The sequence below is a fragment of the Hyla sarda genome, chromosome 10 (assembly GCF_029499605.1).
Source record: "Hyla sarda isolate aHylSar1 chromosome 10, aHylSar1.hap1, whole genome shotgun sequence".
Taxonomy (NCBI): domain Eukaryota; kingdom Metazoa; phylum Chordata; class Amphibia; order Anura; family Hylidae; genus Hyla; species Hyla sarda.
The window spans coordinates 15124842-15144404 of NC_079198.1; the positions used below are offsets into that span (position 1 = coordinate 15124842).

The 19563-nt window shown below is 41.8% G+C and overlaps 1 protein-coding gene across 3 annotated transcripts in view; it reads right to left on the minus strand.

Annotated features, from left to right (window-relative positions):
• Positions 1-1286: 1286 nt before the first annotated feature.
• The window catches only part of LOC130294198 (fish-egg lectin-like), a 36292-nt gene continuing 18015 nt past the window's right edge, over positions 1287-19563 (minus strand). For 2 of the 3 annotated variants that reach the window (XM_056543740.1, XM_056543739.1), the window contains exons 2-4: positions 14681-14908; positions 8525-8858; positions 1287-1591 (exon numbers count right to left, since the gene is read on the minus strand). In XM_056543740.1, coding sequence (XP_056399715.1) covers positions 1450-1591; positions 8525-8858; positions 14681-14908 — 704 coding nt within the window. In that variant the 3' untranslated portion in view covers positions 1287-1449. Of the gene's footprint in view, positions 1592-8524; positions 8859-14680; positions 14909-16272; positions 16408-19563 lie in introns of those variants that run through there. The other variant, XM_056543741.1, reaches the window with a different exon arrangement.

Below are 19563 nucleotides of genomic sequence, written 5' to 3' on the forward strand. Positions count from 1 at the left end.
ACCTTTGCCACATTCCATGCAGCCAGAGACAAAATGTCATTAGTCACATGGTCTCCAGGGGGCATGGCTATGCTGCAATAGATAGGTGGATAGCATTTCTTTAGTATATCCCTTTCAACCTCTTATCCACCAATACACTGCAGCATAGCCACGCCACCCTGGAGATCATGTGATCTATGACATATTGTCTCTGGCCACATGGAATGCTGGGAAAGGTCAGGCACAACATTAAAATTAAAAGTTTTGCCCTACAGCACTTACGGGTGTGGGTCCTCTTCATGAAAATGAGACAAAGTGCCACTCGGAGGTAATAGAAGCATGTTACGCTGTAATATAACTTGGCATCATGGGCCCAAAGGCTGAAAAACAAAATCCTGGAATACCTCTTTAAAGGGGTACTCCACTGGAAAACTTTTTTTTTTATCAACTGGTGCCAGAAAGTTAAACAGATTTGTAATTTACTTCTATTAAAAAAATCTTAATCCTTCCAGTATTTATCAGTTGCAGTTATGATGCACAGGAAGTTCATTTCTTTTTGAATTTCCTTTCTGCCTGACCACAGTGCTCTCTGCTGACACCTCTGTCCATTTTAGGAACTGTCCAGAGTAGGAGCAAATCCCCATAACAAACCTGTTCCCCATAGCAAACCAAGTTCCTGACATGGACAGAGGTGTCAGCAGAGAGCACTGTGGTCAGACACAAAGGAAATTGAAAAGAAAAGAACTTCCTGTGGAGCATAAAAGCAGCTGATAAGTACTGGAAGGATTACGATTTTTAAATAGAAGTCATTTACAAATCTGTTTTACTTTCTGGCACCAGTTGATTTAAAAAAAAAATATATGTTTTTCCAGTGGAGTACCCCTTTAAGCTGATCACCATTTTTTGTTTATGTTGAAGCATATTTGACTGTTGCTGCTATCTGTGTGTCCTTCACCTTCATAGAGGGTATTTGTGGCCGGCATCGGCTATAGCAGTAGCATATTTGGTTGGTGTCAGCAGTGTATGTGGAATCATTGATTGGCGCTGACTGTAACCATTTATGGCTGGCCCTGCTTGGAATGGCGGGCGTCATAAATTGCATCAGTCTGTAAGTGAAGAACTACATTGCATATCGCATAGACTTTATTTCAGTCCTGGGTGCAGGCAGACCCAAGTCATCAGTGTATGGCCGATCTCTCCTTGTAGGAAGACAAATATTAAACTTGGCAACCCCTGCTCTAGATTTTTAGGGAACTGGTTTGAAGCGTCGAAAAAAATACATACAGTAAATGGTTTTGCATTAACAAGCAGGTTTTATTTCATGCAATAGATATTACAGAAAACAAAGCGTTGTGGGTTTTTAAAACTTATTTTATGTTTTAATCAATATTTTCTATCATTTTATATTTTTATATTGGTTTTATGTTGTGTGATCATATGACCTCACCACCAGGTTGGCTCTCAGGAGCCTTAGACTATGCATTTCTGGATGTCTCCATTCTGGTTGAGAAGCCACACGACTCCCCCATCAGTAGAAACGTGTCGGAAAGTGCCGGGGACATTCAGCCGGGACCAAGAGTTTCCAGTAGGCATTTTAGCCGAGATCCCTTCCCTGAAATAGAAAGGAGAGGCCACTTAGATCTACAATGGTGGTATATTGATTACGACAGCCGCGTTATAGCTACAGCATCTCCCATAAGTGACTCCACCCCTCACATTATATATACAGTATATCCCATAAGAGAGTCCACCCCTCACATTATATATACAGTATATCCCATAAGAGAGTCCACCCCTCACATTATATATACAGTATATCCCATAAGTGAGTCCACCCCTCCCATTATATATACAGTATCTCCCATAAGTGACTCCACCCCTCACATTATATATACAGTATCTCCCATAAGTGACTCCACCCCTCACATTATATATACAGTATCTCCCATAAGTGAGTCCACCCCTCACATTATATATACAGTATCTCCCATAAGTGAGTCCACCCCTCACATTATATACAGTATATCCCATAAGAGAGTCCACCCCTCACATTATATATACAGTATCTCCCATAAGTGACTCCACCCCTCACATTATATATACAGTATATCCCATAAGAGAGTCCACCCCTCACATTATATATACAGTATATCCCATAAGAGAGTCCACCCCTCACATTATATATACAGTATATACCATAAGAGAGTCCACCCGTCACATTATATATACAGTATCTCCCATAAGTGACTCCACCCCTCACATTATATATACAGTATATCCCATAAGAGAGTCCACCCCTCACATTATATATACAGTATATCCCATAAAAGAGTCCACCCCTCACATTATATATACAGTATATCCCATAAGAGAGTCCACCCCTCACATTATATATACAGTATATCCCATAAGAGAGTCCACCCCTCACATTATATATACGGTATATCCCATAAGTGACTCCACCCCTCACATTATATATACAGTATATCCCATAAGAGAGTCCACCCCTCACATTATATATACAGTATATCCCATAAGAGAGTCCACCCCTCACATTATATATACAGTATATCCCATAAGAGAGTCCACCCCTCACATTATATACAGTATCTCCCATAAGTGACTCCACCCCTCACATTATATATACAGTATATACCATAAGGGAGTCCACCCCTCACATTATATATACAGTATATCCCATAAGTGACTCCACCCCTCACATTATATACAGTATCTCCCATAAGTGAGTCCACCCCTCACATTATATACAGTATATCCCATAAGTGACTCCACCCCTCACATTATATATACAGTATCTCCCATAAGTGATTCCACCCCTCACATTATATATACAGTATATCCCATAAGTGAGTCCACCCCTCACATTATATACAGTATATCCCATAAGTGACTCCACCCCTCACATTATATATACAGTATATCCCATAAGTGAGTCCACCCCTCACATTATATACAGTATATCCCATAAGTGAGTCCACCCCTCACATTATATATACAGTATATCCCATAAGTGAGTCCACCCCTCACATTATATACAGTATATCCCATAAGTGAGTCCACCCCTCACATTATATACAGTATATCCCATAAGTAAATCCACCCCTCACATTATATACAGTATATCCCATAAGTGAGTCCACTCCTCACATTATATACAGTATATCCCATAAGTGAGTCCACCCCTCACATTATATATACAGTATATCCCATAAGAGAGTCCACCCCTCACATTATATATACAGTATATCCCATAAGAGAGTCCACCCCTCACATTATATATACAGTATATCCCATAAGTGACTCCACCCCTCACATTATATACAGTATATCCCATAAGTAAATCCACCCCTCACATTATATACAGTATCTCCCATAAGTGACTCCACCCCTCACATTATATACAGTATCCCCCATAAGTGAGTCCACCCCTCACATTATATACAGTATATCCCATAAGTGAGTCCACCCCTCACATTATATATACAGTATATCCCATAAGTGACTCGACCCCTCACATTATATATACAGTATCTCCCATAAGAGAGTCCACCCCTCACATTATATACAGTATATCCCATAAGTGAGTCCACCCCTCACATTATATATACAGTATATCCCATAAGTGACTCCACCCCTCACATTATATATACAGTATATCCCATAAGTGACTCCACCCCTCACATTATATATACAGTATCTCCCATAAGTGACTCCACCCCTCACATTATATTTACAGTATATCCCATAAGTGAGTCCACCCCTCACATTATATATACAGTATATCCCATAAGTGAGTCCACCCCTCACATTATATACAGTATCTCCCATAAGTGAGTCCGCCCCTCACATTATATATACAGTATCTTCCATAAGTGAGTCCACCCCTCACATTATATATACAGTATATCCCATAAGTGACTCCACCCCTCACATTATATACAGTATCTCCCATAAGTGAGTCCACCCCTCCCATTATATATACAGTATATCCCATAAGTGAGTCCACCCCTCACATTATATATACAGTATCTCCCATAAGTGAGTCCACCCCTCACATTATATATACAGTATATCCCATAAGTGACTCCACCCCTCACATTATATACAGTATCTCCCATAAGTGAGTCCACTCCTCCCATTATATATACAGTATATCCCATAAGTGAGTCCACCCCTCCCATTATATATACAGTATATCCCATAAGTGACTCCACCCCTCACATTATATATACAGTATATCCCATAAGTGACTCCACCCCTCACATTATATACAGTATATCCCATAAGTGACTTCACCCCTCACATTATATACAGTATATCCCATAAGTGACTCCACCCCTCACATTATATATATACAGTATATCCCATAAGTGAGTCCACCCCTCACATTATATACAGTATCTCCTATAAGTGAGTCCACCCCTCACATTATATACAGTATATCCCATGAGTGAGTCCACCCCTCACATTATATATACAGTATATACCATAAGTGAGTCCACCCCTCACATTATATACAGTATCTCCCATAAGTGACTCCACCCCTCACATTTTATACAGTATCTCCCATAAGTGAGTCCACCCCTCACATTATATACAGTATATCCCATAAGTGAGTCCACCCCTCACATTATATACAGTATCTCCCATAAGTGAGTCCACCCCTCACATTATATACAGTATATCCCATAAGTGACTCCACCCCTCACATTATATACAGTATATCCCATAAGTGACTCCACCCCTCACATTATATACAGTATCCCCCATAAGTGAGTCCACTCCTCACATTATATACAGTATATCCCATAAGTGAATCCACCCCTCACATTATATATACAATATCTCCCATAAGTGACTCCACCCCTCACATTATATATACAGTATATCCCATAAGAGAGTCCACCCCTCACATTATATACAGTATCTCCCATAAGTGACTCCACCCCTCACATTATATACAGTATCCCCCATAAGTGAGTCCACTCCTCACATTATATACAGTATATCCCATAAGTGAGTCCACCCCTCACATTATATACAGTATATCCCATAAGTGACTCCACCCCTCACATTATGTACATTATATCCCATAAGTGACTCCACCCCTCACATTATATACAGTATATCCCATAAGTGACTCCACCCCTCACATTATATATACAGTATATCCCATAAGTGACTCCACCCCTCACATTATATATACAGTATATCCCATAAGTGAGTCCACCCCTCACATTATATATACAGTATATCCCATAAGTGAGTCCACCCCTCACATTATATATACAGTATATCCCATAAGTGAGTCCACCCCTCACATTATATATACAGTATATCCCATAAGTGACTCCACCCTTCACATTATATATACAGTATATCCCATAAGTGAGTCCACCCCTCACATTATATATACAGTATATCCTATAAGTGAGTCCACCCCTCACATTATATATACAGTATCTCCCATAAGTGACTCCACCCCTCACATTATATATACAGTATATCCCATAAGTGACTCCACCCCTCACATTATATACAGTATATCCCATAAGTGAGTCCACCCCTCACATTATATACAGTATATCCCATAAGTGAGTCCACCCCTCACATTATATATACAGTATATCCCATAAGTGACTCCACCCCTCACATTATATATACAGTATATCCCATAAGTGACTCCACCCCTCACATTATATATACAGTATCTCCCATAAGTGACTCCACCCCTCACATTATATTTACAGTATATCCCATAAGTGAGTCCACCCCTCACATTATATATACAGTATATCCCATAAGTGAGTCCACCCCTCACATTATATATACAGTATATCCCATAAGTGAGTCCACCCCTCACATTATATATACAGTATATCCCGTAAGTGACTCCACCCCTCACATTATATATACAGTATATACCATAAGGGAGTCCACCCCTCACATTATATACAGTATCTCCCATAAGTGAGTCCACCCCTCACATTATATACAGTATCTCCCATAAGTGAGTCCGCCCCTCACATTATATATACAGTATCTTCCATAAGTGAGTCCACCCCTCACATTATATATACAGTATATCCCATAAGTGACTCCACCCCTCACATTATATACAGTATCTCCCATAAGTGAGTCCACCCCTCCCATTATATATACAGTATATCCCATAAGTGAGTCCACCCCTCACATTATATATACAGTATCTCCCATAAGTGAGTCCACCCCTCACATTATATATACAGTATATCCCATAAGTGACTCCACCCCTCACATTATATACAGTATCTCCCATAAGTGAGTCCACTCCTCCCATTATATATACAGTATATCCCATAAGTGAGTCCACCCCTCCCATTATATATACAGTATATCCCATAAGTGACTCCACCCCTCACATTATATATACAGTATATCCCATAAGTGACTCCACCCCTCACATTATATACAGTATATCCCATAAGTGACTTCACCCCTCACATTATATACAGTATATCCCATAAGTGACTCCACCCCTCACATTATATATATACAGTATATCCCATAAGTGAGTCCACCCCTCACATTATATACAGTATCTCCTATAAGTGAGTCCACCCCTCACATTATATACAGTATATCCCATGAGTGAGTCCACCCCTCACATTATATATACAGTATATACCATAAGTGAGTCCACCCCTCACATTATATACAGTATCTCCCATAAGTGACTCCACCCCTCACATTTTATACAGTATCTCCCATAAGTGAGTCCACCCCTCACATTATATACAGTATATCCCATAAGTGAGTCCACCCCTCACATTATATACAGTATCTCCCATAAGTGAGTCCACCCCTCACATTATATACAGTATATCCCATAAGTGACTCCACCCCTCACATTATATACAGTATATCCCATAAGTGACTCCACCCCTCACATTATATACAGTATCCCCCATAAGTGAGTCCACTCCTCACATTATATACAGTATATCCCATAAGTGAATCCACCCCTCACATTATATATACAATATCTCCCATAAGTGACTCCACCCCTCACATTATATATACAGTATATCCCATAAGTGAGTCCACCCCTCACATTATATACAGTATCTCCCATAAGTGACTCCACCCCTCACATTATATACAGTATCCCCCATAAGTGAGTCCACTCCTCACATTATATACAGTATATCCCATAAGTGAGTCCACCCCTCACATTATATACAGTATATCCCATAAGTGACTCCACCCCTCACATTATGTACATTATATCCCATAAGTGACTCCACCCCTCACATTATATACAGTATATCCCATAAGTGACTCCACCCCTCACATTATATATACAGTATATCCCATAAGTGACTCCACCCCTCACATTATATATACAGTATATCCCATAAGTGAGTCCACCCCTCACATTATATATACAGTATATCCCATAAGTGAGTCCACCCCTCACATTATATATACAGTATATCCCATAAGTGAGTCCACCCCTCACATTATATATACAGTATATCCCATAAGTGACTCCACCCTTCACATTATATATACAGTATATCCCATAAGTGAGTCCACCCCTCACATTATATATACAGTATATCCTATAAGTGAGTCCACCCCTCACATTATATATACAGTATCTCCCATAAGTGACTCCACCCCTCACATTATATATACAGTATATCCCATAAGTGACTCCACCCCTCACATTATATACAGTATATCCCATAAGTGAGTCCACCCCTCACATTATATATACAGTATATCCCATAAGTGACTCCACCCCTCACATTATATATACAGTATCTCCCATAAGTGAGTCCACCCCTCACATTATATATACAGTATATCCCATAAGTGAGTCCACCCCTCCCATTATATATACAGTATATCCCATAAGTGAGTCCACCCCTCACATTATATATATAGTATCTCCCATAAGTGAGTCCACCCCTCACATTATATATAGTATCTCCCATAAGTGACTCCACCCCTCACATTATATACAGTATCTCCCATAAGTGACTCCACCCCTCACATTATATATACAGTATATCCCATAAGTGACTCCACCCCTCACATTATATATACAGTATATCCCATAAGTGACTCCACCCCTCACATTATATATACAGTATATCCCATAAGTGACTCCACCCCTCACATTATATATACAGTATACCCCATAAGTGACTCCACCCCTCACATTATATATACAGCATATCCCATAAGTGAATCTTATGTAGTGTACAATTAATTGCTTCTCTAATTTGAACGATTCTCTCATAGCTGCTACTTGCATCCACCACTAGGGGAGCCCTGCACATAGATTTGTTCGCTCTCATTAATATTAGCCGTATAAATCCGTATTCTCTGAGCTGATCCTGGTTGTAGCTGCAGAATATTATACTAATGACTCTAGGAATCAATCGTATGGCTCTATGGTGTCAGTCACTATACCGCCACATCCTGTTTATATACCATGTATAATAGTGATATACAATGTCTACAAAGCTTTTACCTTTTAAATGCAGTTCCCTCGGAGTTCACACCATACACTGAGCCATCTGAGCCGACCTCCACCATGACCAATTTGCCATTGACCTTCTTCCAGTGACTTCCCCTGCATTCGGTGGGCTTCACATCGTAGCGGTACATTATGTCATTGGTGGGAGTGATACCCCAGCAGCCATTAAGGCCACAGCTGTAATACTTCAGACTCCCATCTAGTTTGGTATAGGAGAAGGATGTAGATCTGGAAACGGTTTTATCCTGGTTCAGGCAGAAAACCGAATTCCCTGAATTGACTCCAGACAGGAATTTATTCCCACCTGCGTCCACCTGCTTCAGACGACCTAGAGCAACAAAATCATGGATAATGTTAGATGGATCAGATAAAGATAGATAGATAATCCCAAGCAGAACAGCACAGCTACAAATTTAGAAAAAATGAAAAAATATGAAGAGGCGCTCGCAGAGGTCAGAGTCTAGGTCAAGGACTCCTTCAGTATATAACATCCAATGATTCCACAGCACACAGGAGTTTTTCCAAAAAAGAGAAGGTGATTTATTCCATTCCCAGTGTTACAAAATAAGTGCTACGTTTCAGCAGCCTCTCGACGCCATTTTCAAGCATGTTCAAGTGACTTATGGGGAGGGTATATATAGCCCCTCCCGTTATTCAGTGTCATTACATAATTCTACATAATTCTACATCATAAAGTGCATATAAGGTATGGAAAGTTTCCATGACCACGGGGAAGCTTCTACACTATTGGATGAAGATGTGAGCTACAACTTCCGGCCTATTCGGCGCGCGGCTGCGCACTAGAGAGGATCCACGCCAATATGGAGGACAAGCATGGAGATGCGATGTACTTTGTTTACAATGGTATGTGCAACGCCCCCCTCCACTGATTATTGCTATTATTGTTTTTATGAAACACAGGTGGATTAGTTTATAAGGTATTACATGCACTGGCACTTTGTTTGTAACGTTTTTGGATTTGCACTTGTTTTTATGTGAGATTATACACTGATGCACTTTATAATGTGCTTACTTGAAAATCATACCTTATATGCACTTTATTATGTAGAATTATGTAGAATTATGTAATGACACTGAATAACGGGAGGGGCTATATATACCCTCCCCATAAGTCACTTGAACATGCTTGAAAATGGCGGTGAGAGGCTGCTGAAACGTAGCACTTATTTTGTAACACTGGGAATGGAATAAACCACCTTCTCTTTTTTGGAAAAACTCCTGTGTGCTGTGGAATCATTGGATGTTAGATAGATAGATAGATAGATAGATAGATAGATATGAGGTAGATAGATAGATATGAGATTGATAGATAGATATGAGATTGATAGATAGATATGAGATAGATAGATAGATAGATAGATAGATATGAGATTGATAGATATATATGAGATAGATAGATAGATAGATATGAGATAGATAGATAGATAGATAGATAGATAGATAGATAGATAGATAGATAGATGTGAGATAGATAGATATGAGATAGATAGATATGAGGTAGATAGATAGATATGAGATTGATAGATAGATATGAGATAGATATGAGATAGATAGATAGATAGATAGATAGATAGATATGAGATAGATAGATAGATATGAGATTGATAGATATATATGAGATAGATAGATAGATATGAGATAGATAGATAGATATGAGATAGATAGATGATAGATAGATATGAGATAAATAGATATGAGATAGATAGATAGATAGTTAGATAGATATAGATAGAAGATAGATAGATAGATATGAGATAGATAGATAGCTATATATGAGATAGATAGATGATAGATAGATATGAGATAGATAGATATGAGATAGATAGATAGATATAGATAGAAGATAGATAGATAGATAGATATGACATTGATAGATAGATATGAGATTGATAGATATGATATAGATAGATATGAGATAGATAGATAGATAGATATGAGATAGATAGATATAAGATAAAAAGATAGATATGAGATAGATATGTGGTGTCCCAGTACAGGTAAATTGTGTCAAGGTATTTTAGGCCCTGTCAGATTGAGACATCCAGTGTCCTGGGGGCTCCCCTGCAGGGACTCAACCATTTCTAATGTGTATTTGCACTGTTATAACTTAGCAATCCGTTATTAGGTGTCTGTAGCTTTAAGTATGTTACCTAGCAACCTCATGCTTAGTCAGGGTATGTGAGAATGGAGGACTGAGGGCTAGACTAAACTTTTGTGTAAGGTGTTATATTATGTTATTACTTGTATGAAACTTTATTGTAAATCCTAAAGGGGATACAGACAACTCTATGATCCACAGCTGCCTGGCCAATGGGCTTTAGTTCAGCCTTCCCTTATAAGGGGTGACATTTCCTGTGTAGAGGAGTTCTGGAGTGGTGTTGTGGAGTAGAGGTGTGGAGGAGTAAAGGAGTTGTGTGGAGTTCAGAGTACAGAGTGGAGGTCCGAGCAAGTTCAGAGGAGGTGAAGCTCCGGAGTAGCAGAGAGAATCCGCAGAGGAGTGAGAGCAAAGATGAGAGGGAGATAAGAAAAGCATGAAGTAACCCCAACTAATAGCAAGCCTTTACTTCAGCCTTGATCAGAGAATTCCTAAAGGACAATTCATTATCTTCCGGCGAAAAGCCACAAATCTACCGACACTTCAGTAAGTGACTTTAATCTCAAGCCTAATATAGCGCAGACCTAAAACTCCTAGTCCGGCCGTAAGAGCCAAGCATATATGCAATATCAAGTCCAGGCACTGCAAGCTGTGTGGTCCTCTAGAGACTGTCTGTTAACCCTTTGGGAGACTTTGGTTGAGCGCTGTGGAGATTGTACCACCTATCTTCAAGTTAGTAAAGCTTCCGTTATACTGCAACCTAGTGTGGAGTCAATTCTTTCCTTGCTAGCCTGTGGGGAGACGGAGTTCCCCGGACCTGTAGTACCCCGGGAGATACCAAGATTACAGTGGGGTCACGTGACATTAAGGGTTAATACCATCCGACCCTGGGTTAATACCCCCAAGAACCAAGTAGCTAACCCCAGCTTAGTGGCGGTCATGGGTTCCACTCGTGGTTACCACAGATAGATATGAGATAGATAGATAGATATGAGATGGATAGATAGATGTGAGATTGATAGATATGAGATAGATAGATAGATAGATATGAGATAGATCTGTGTTTCCCAACCCGGGGTGCCTCCAGCTGTTGCAAAACTACAACTCCCAGCATGCCTGGACAGTCAAAGGCTGTCCGGGCATGCTGGAAGTTGTAGTTTTGCAATAGCTGGAGGCACCCCGGTTGGGCAACAGCGAGATAGATAGATATGAGATAGATAGATAGATATGAGATAGATAGATAGTAGATAGATAGATATATATGAGATACATAGATATGAGATAGATAGATAGATATGAGATAAATAGATAGATATGAGATAGATAGATATGAGATAGATAGATATGAGATAGATAGATATGAGATAGATAGATATAGATATGAGATAGATAGATAGATAGATAGATAGATAGATATGAGATAGATAGATATAGTTATGAGATAGATATGAAAAAAATATGAGATAGATAGATAGATAGATAGATATGAGATAGATATTTATTTATTTATATAGCGCCTACAGATTCCGCAGCGCTTACAATTATGGAGTACAAACAAAGACAAGTATCAGACATAATATTACACAATAACTATTCAAACAAGAGGTGTGGGGATATATTGAGGATATGTTGGGGATATGTTGAGGATATGTTGGGGATATGTTGGGGATATGTTGGGGATATATTGAGGATATGTTGGGGATATGTTGGGGATATATTGAGGATATGTTGGGGATATGTTGGGGATATGTTGGGGATATGTTGGGGATATGTTGGGGATATGTTGGGGATATATTGAGGATATGTTGGGGATATGTTGGGGATATATTGAGGATATGTTGGGGATATGTTGGGGATATGTTGGGGATATGTTGGGGGGATATGTTGGGGATATGTTGAGGATATGTTGGGGATATGTTGAGGATATGTTGGGGGATATGTTGGGGATATGTTGGGGATATGTTGGGGATATGTTGGGGGATATGTTGGGGGATATGTTGGGGATATGTTGGGGATATATTGAGGATATGTTGGGGATATGTTGGGGATATGTTGGGGGGATATGTTGGGGATATGTTGAGGCCAATTAGAGACTGATATAGACCTGTCTGAAGAGATGTGTTTTTAGGCCACGTTTGAAACTATGGATGTTGTTGTAGAGTCTGAGGGATTGAGGGATAGCATTCCAGAGAACCGGTACAGCACAAGTGAAGTCTTGGAGACGGGAGTGAGAAGTTTGGATTATAGAAGATGTTAGTGTGAGATCATTAGCAGATCGGAGAGAACGTGTAGGATGGTAGACGGAGATGAGAGAGGAGATGTAGGGAGGTTCAGCATTGTGGAGAGCTTTGTGTGTGAGACTGAGGATTTTGTACTGTATTCTGGACTGAATTGGTAACCAGTGTAGTGACTGGCACAGGGAGGAGGAGTCGGTGTAGTGACTGGCACAGGGAGGAGGAGTCGGTGTAGTGACTGGCACAGGGAGGAGGAGTCGGTGTAGTGACTGGCACAGGGAGGAGGAGTCGGTGTAGTGACTGGCACAGGGAGGAGGCGTCGGTGTAGTGACTGGCACAGGGAGGAGGCGTCGGTGTAGCGGCTGGAGAGGAAGATGAGTCTGGCTGCAGCATTAAGGATGGACTGGAGAGGAGAGAGTTTGGAGAAAGGAAGGCCTATTAGTAAAGAGTTACAGTAGTCGAGGCGGGAGTGAATCAAAGCAATAATGAGAGTTTTAGCAGTTTCAGTCGTGAGAAACGAGCGGATTCTGAAAAAGTTTTGAGATGCAGGTGACAAGAACGTGAAAGAGACTGAATATGGGGAGTGAAAGACAGATCAGAGTCAAGTATAACTCCAAGACAGCGAGCCTGCTGCCCGGGAGTTATGGTAGTCCCACATACCGAGATGGAAATGTCAGGGTTAGGTACAGTATCAGTTGATGGAGAAAAGACAAGAAGTTCTGTTTTCGAAAGATTTCGTTTCAGATATAAAGAGGACATGGAGACGGCAGAGAGACAGTCACTGGTATTCTGTAGGAGTGCAGGGGTGATGTCTGAGACGGCAGAGAGACAGTCACTGGTATTCTGTAGGAGTGCAGGGGTGATGTTGGAGGAGGAGGTATAAAGTTGGGTGTCATCAGCGTAGAGGTGGTACCGGAAACCAAATCTACTGATTGTTTTTCCAATGGGGGATGTGTAGAGTGAAAAGAGTAGAGGACCCAGGACCGATCCCTGGGGAACCCCGACAGCAAGGGGAAGAGGAGAAGAAGTAGAGCCAGAAAACGAGACGCTAAAGAAGCGGCCAGAGAGATAGGAGGAAAACCAGGCGAGAGCAGAGTCCTTGAGACCGATGGTGCGGAGACTACTGAGGAGGAGTTGGTGATCCACAGTGTCAAAAGCCGCAGAGAGGTCCAAGAGAATCAGTAAAGAGAAATTACCATTTGATTTGGCCGTCAGAAGATCGTTAGCGATTTTGGTTAGGGCCGTTTCTGTGGAGTGAAGGGAGCGGAAACCAGACTGTAAGGGGTCAAGGAGAGAGTTCTCGGAGAGATAGCAGATAAGGCGGGAGTAGACCAAGTGTTCCAGGAGTTTGGAGATAAAGGGGAGATTTGAGACTGGTCGATAGTTGGCTGCACAGGACGGGTCCAAAGATGGTTTTTTCAATAGTGGGATTATGATAGAGTGTTTGAAGGAGGAGGGAATAGATAGATAGATAGATAGATAGATAGTAGAAAAACAGCAGCACATTCAAGAATAAAACCGTGAAGTAGAGTGGCCACAGACAGTAAAATAGAAACTTGTTCCAAAGTCTTAAAATAGTTCCCCAAAAGAGTCCACAGGAGCACTCCAAAAGTTCAAGTAAAAATAAAGATGTGTTTATTTCATCAAAAGGAGCAGGTAAAAATGTTAGTCCTCTCCAGGACCTTTCTAAAGCTCGTGAAAGGTCCTGTAGAGGACTGAAGTGTCACCCGTTCACATTAGGGATGGTATAAAGACATCTTTAGGTCTGTAGATCTGGATGCTAGTGTGATGTCCTCTTACCTGATACCTGCTTCCACTTGTTATCTTGTAATTTAAAGATATTATTCGCTTTGTTGGTTCCCCAGATACCGGCTTCACCGACCGTCACATGGTCCAGCTTTCCAGGAACCTGCTTCCATTGTTGGCCCATCAGTTTGAAGATATTGTCATCTTTATTGACGCCATAAATCTGACCAGCACCTGCATCGATCTGCTTCAGCTTCCCTGGTATCTTAGAGCACTGCAGTCCTGAGAAGAAAAACAATGAGACAGTGCAGAAAGAGCAATGCCGTAATGTAGTCTAGACCAGTGCTTCCCAACCAGGGTGTCTCCAGCTGTTGCAAAACTACAACTCCCAGCATGCCTGGACAGCCGAAGGCTGTCCAGGCATGCTGGGAGTTGAAGTTTTGCAACAGCTGGAGGCACTCTGGTTGGGAAGCACTTCAGCTGTCCAGGCATGCTGGGAGTTGCAGTTTTGCAACAGCTGGAGGCACCCTGGTTGGGAAGCACTTCGGCTGTCCAGGCATGCTGGGAGCTGTAGTTTTGCAACAGCTGGAGGCACCCTGATTGGGAAGCACTTCAGCTGTCCAGGCATGCTGGGAGTTGCAGTTTTGCAACAGCTGGAGGCACCCTGGTTGGGAAGCACTTCGGCTGTCCAGGCATGCTGGGAGCTGTAGTTTTGCAACAGCTGGAGGCACCCTGATTGGGAAGCACTTCGGCTGTTTAGGCATGCTGGGAGTTGTAGTTTTGCAACAGCTGGAGGCACGCTGGTTGGGAAGCACTTCAGCTGTCCAGGCATGCTGGGAGTTGCAGTTTTGCAACAGCTGGAGGCACCCTGGTTAGGAAGCACTTCGGCTATCCAGGCAAGCTGGGAGTTGTAGTTTTGCAACAGCTGGAGGCACCCTAGTTGGGAAGCACTTCGGCTGTCCAGGCATGCTGAGAGTTGTGGTTTTGCAACAGCTGGAGGCACTCTGGTTGGGAAGCACTTTGGCTGTTTAGGCATGCTGGGAGTTGTAGTTTTGCAACAGCTGGAGGCACCCTGGTTGGGAAGCACTTCGGCTGTCCAGGTAAGCTGGGAGTTGTAGTTTTGCAACAGCTGGAGGCACCCTAGTTGGGAAGCACTTCGGCTGTTTAGGCATGCTGGGAGTTGCAGTTTTGCAACAGCTGGAGACACCCTCGTTGGGAAGCACTTCGGCTGTTTAGGCATGCTGGGAGTTGAAGTTTTGCCACAGCTGGAGGCACCCTGGTTGGGAAGCACTTTGGCTGCCCAGGCATGCTGGGAGTTGTATTTTTGCAACAGCTGGAGGCACCCTAGTTGGGGAGCACTTCGGCTGTCCAGGCATTCTGGGAGTTGTAGTTTTGCAACAGCTGGAGACACCCTGGTTGGGAAGCACTTCAGCTATCCAGGCAAGCTGGGAGTTGTAGTTTTGCAACAGCTGGAGGCACCCTAGTTGGGAAGCACTTCAGCTGTTTAGGCATGCTGGGAGTTGCAGTTTTGCAACAACTGGAGGCACCCTGGTTGGGAAGCACTTCGGCTGTTTAGGCATGCTGGGAGTTGTAGTTTTGCAACATCTGGAGGCACCCTGGTTGGGATGCACTGGTCTAGAAGTTACCTGCAGCAGCTCCTGTCCACAACAGCACAAGACCGAGGATCTGGATCATGATGACTCCTACTGTGATGACCGACAGGTTCGGCACCTTTTATAGGCTGCCTGATTCTATAATAAGGCAGGGACCAGTGGTGATCTTGTCTTCCACCATGGGGTGTGATGGATGGGTGTAGTTTGTTTTATAAGACATTATGTTCTTGTCTCATCTGCTGTGGTATCAGGACAGTGCCCAAAGAATTTAGTGCACTGTGTTGTGAAAGGGGTACTCCGGTGGAAAACTTTTTTTCTTTTTAATGAACTGGTGCCAGAAAGTTAAACAGATTTGTAAATTACTTTCATTCTTTAAAAAAATAAAAAAATCTTTACCCTTACAGTACTTTTTAGCAGCTGTATGCTACAGAGGAAATTCTTTTCTTCTTAAATTTTTTTTTGTCTTGTCCACTGTGCTCTCTGCTGACACCTCTGTTCATATCAGGAACTGTCCAGAGCAGCATTGGTTTGCTATGGGGATTTTCTCCTGCTATGGACAGTTCCTGATACAGGCATCAGGAGTCAGCAGAGAGCACTGTGGACAAGACAAAAAAGAAAAAAAAACTGAATTTCCTCTGTAGTATACAGCTGCTAAAAAGTACAGGAAGGGTAAAGATTTTTTAATAGAAGTCATTTACAAATCTGTTTAACTTTCTGGCACCAGTTGACTTGTAAAATGTTTTCCACCGGAGTACTCCTTTAATCTATAAAGGAAAGAAAAAGAAAGATCTATCTATAAATCTATAAAAAGAAAGATCTATCTACCCTATAAAGGAAAGAGAAAGCCACTCTCGGTCCACTGTAAATATTAATAATAATATATATTTTCCTACTACCTCCAATCCTTAGGTGGGTATTTCATGTACAGGAATGGAAAGTAAAGTTGGTTATTGTCCTAGGATTGCGGTGCTTACATGACATTCAGGCTTTTATAAGGTTAACAATAACTTTAAAGGGGTACTCTCTTTTAAAAAAAAATAATGTTTAAATCAACTGATGCCAGAAAGTTAAACAGATTTGTAAATTATTTCTATTAAAATTTTTTAATCCTTCCAGTACTTTTTCGGTGCTGTCTATTACAGAGGAAATGCTTTTCTTTTTTGGATTTCTCTTCTGTCGCGACCACTGTGCTCCCTGCTGACCTCTGCTATCCATTTTAGTAACTGTCCAGAGCAGCGTACGTTTGCTATGTCGATTTTCTCCTGCTCTGGACAGTTCCTAAAATGGACAGCAGAGGTCAGCAGAGAGCACTGTGGTCACGACAAAAGAGAAATCCAAAAAGAAAAGCATTTCCTCTATAGTATACAGCATCTAAAAAGTACTGGAAGGATTAGGATTTCTTTTTTTTTATTAGAAGTGATTTACAAATCTGTTTAACTTTCTGGCACCAGTTGATTTAAAGGGTACCTACCAGTCCTGGCAGCAAGCATTTCAGACTCATGCTGGAGTCCTAAACACTACGAGCTGCCAGTCTGCTTTGTTCACAAAGGAGAACGCTCAGAACTGCCAACCTGCTTTGTTCACAGCCTATTTGGCTGTGAACAAAGCAGGCTGGCAGCTCTGAGTGTTTAGGACTCCAGCATGAGTCAGAAATGCTTGCTGACAGGACTGATCGGGAAAAATACAATAAAAAGAAGCATATTTTTCATTAACATGCTATTGGAAAGTTATTCAACATCTTTAATCTAAAATATATCAAAAGTTTATTTGATGAGAGGTACCCTTTAACAAAAAAAAAAAAGTTTTCCACAGAAGTACCCCTTTGAACGGAATATATGCTAAAATCGTTATCCTCACCATCCACGGGGGATGTTTGTGCAGAGGTGTCAGCAGAGAGCACTGTGGTCAGACTGAAAATATATTCAAAAAGAAAAGAACTTCCTGTGGATCTTACAGCTGCTGAAAAGTACTGAAAGGGTTAGGATTTTTTAACAGAAGTAATTTACAAATCTGTTTAAAAGGGTTATCCAGGAAAAAACTTTTTTATATATATCAACTGGCTCCAGAAAGTTAAACAGATTTGTAAATTACTTCTATTAAAAAATCTTAATCCTTTCAGTACTTATGAGCTTCTGAAGTTAAGGTTGTTCGTTTCTGTCTAAGTGCTCTCTGATGACACGTGTCTTGGGAACTGCACAGAGTAGAACAGGTTTGCTATGGGGATTTGCTTCTAAACTGGGCGGTTCCCGAGACACGTGTCCTCAGAGAGCATTTAGACAGAAAAGATCAACCTTAACTTCAGAAGCTCATAAGTACTGAAAGGATTAAGATTTTTTTATAGAAGTAATATACAAATCCGTTTAACTTTCTGGAGCCAGTTGATAGATATAAAAAAGTTTTTTCCTGGATAACCCCTTTAACTTTCTGGCACCAGTTAATAATTATAATTTTTTTAACACCGTAGTACCCCTTTAAAGTGCAACAGCCTAGTATGGCTCATCTCTGTCCCTCACCTTTCACCCCCTTCTTCATGAGCACCTCTGTTTTTTGTATTATTTTTTGGCTCTCGGGTGGGATTACACTGTAATATGAGAGCATGGTAAGTGAGCTATTACACCTTGTTCACACTGGTGTGGTGCTGTGCGGTGTCCGTTGCTGCCGTGGTGCCGTGTCTGCGGGGGGGGGGGGGTGCGGCCCATAGACTGGTTAGAGTGGCATTGGGGCCGCTCTGCCGGTGGGTCGTTCCCCCCTGTGGGCATTGGTGTCGCAGCGGTGGTGGTCGCCGCCCGTTGCTGCGCCATTTTATGCTAGGGACGTTAGGGACCCACTCTGGATAGGTGACCTTGACGTGGCGAGTGGGCTTGTACTTTTTGATCAAAAATGTATACTAACAACCTGTTAGTTTTTGATATTATGCTGAGAAGCAATCAGATCATTATACAAGATTGTAGATGTGCGACCATGTCTGTTTTTCTACCCGAATTCACACTGTGTTTTCTATCCCCTCCCTTTTTTTTGTTTGAACATGTGCTGCACTCTTCCCCACCACCTCAGCCCAACCCTCTATAAGTAGTAGTTAGCTACACCTGGGCCATTTCTTTCCTAGCAGCCTCCCAGTCTGACTGGGAGAGCATGGTAAGTGAGCTATTACACCTTGTTCACACTGGTGTGGTGCTGTGCGGTGTCCGTTGCTGCCGTGGTGCCGTGTCTGCGGGGGGGTGCGGCCCATAGACTGGTTAGAGTGGCATTGGGGCCGCTCTGCCGGTGGGTCGTTCCCCCCTGTGGGCATTGGTGTCGCGGCGGTGGTGGTCGCCGGCCGGTGCT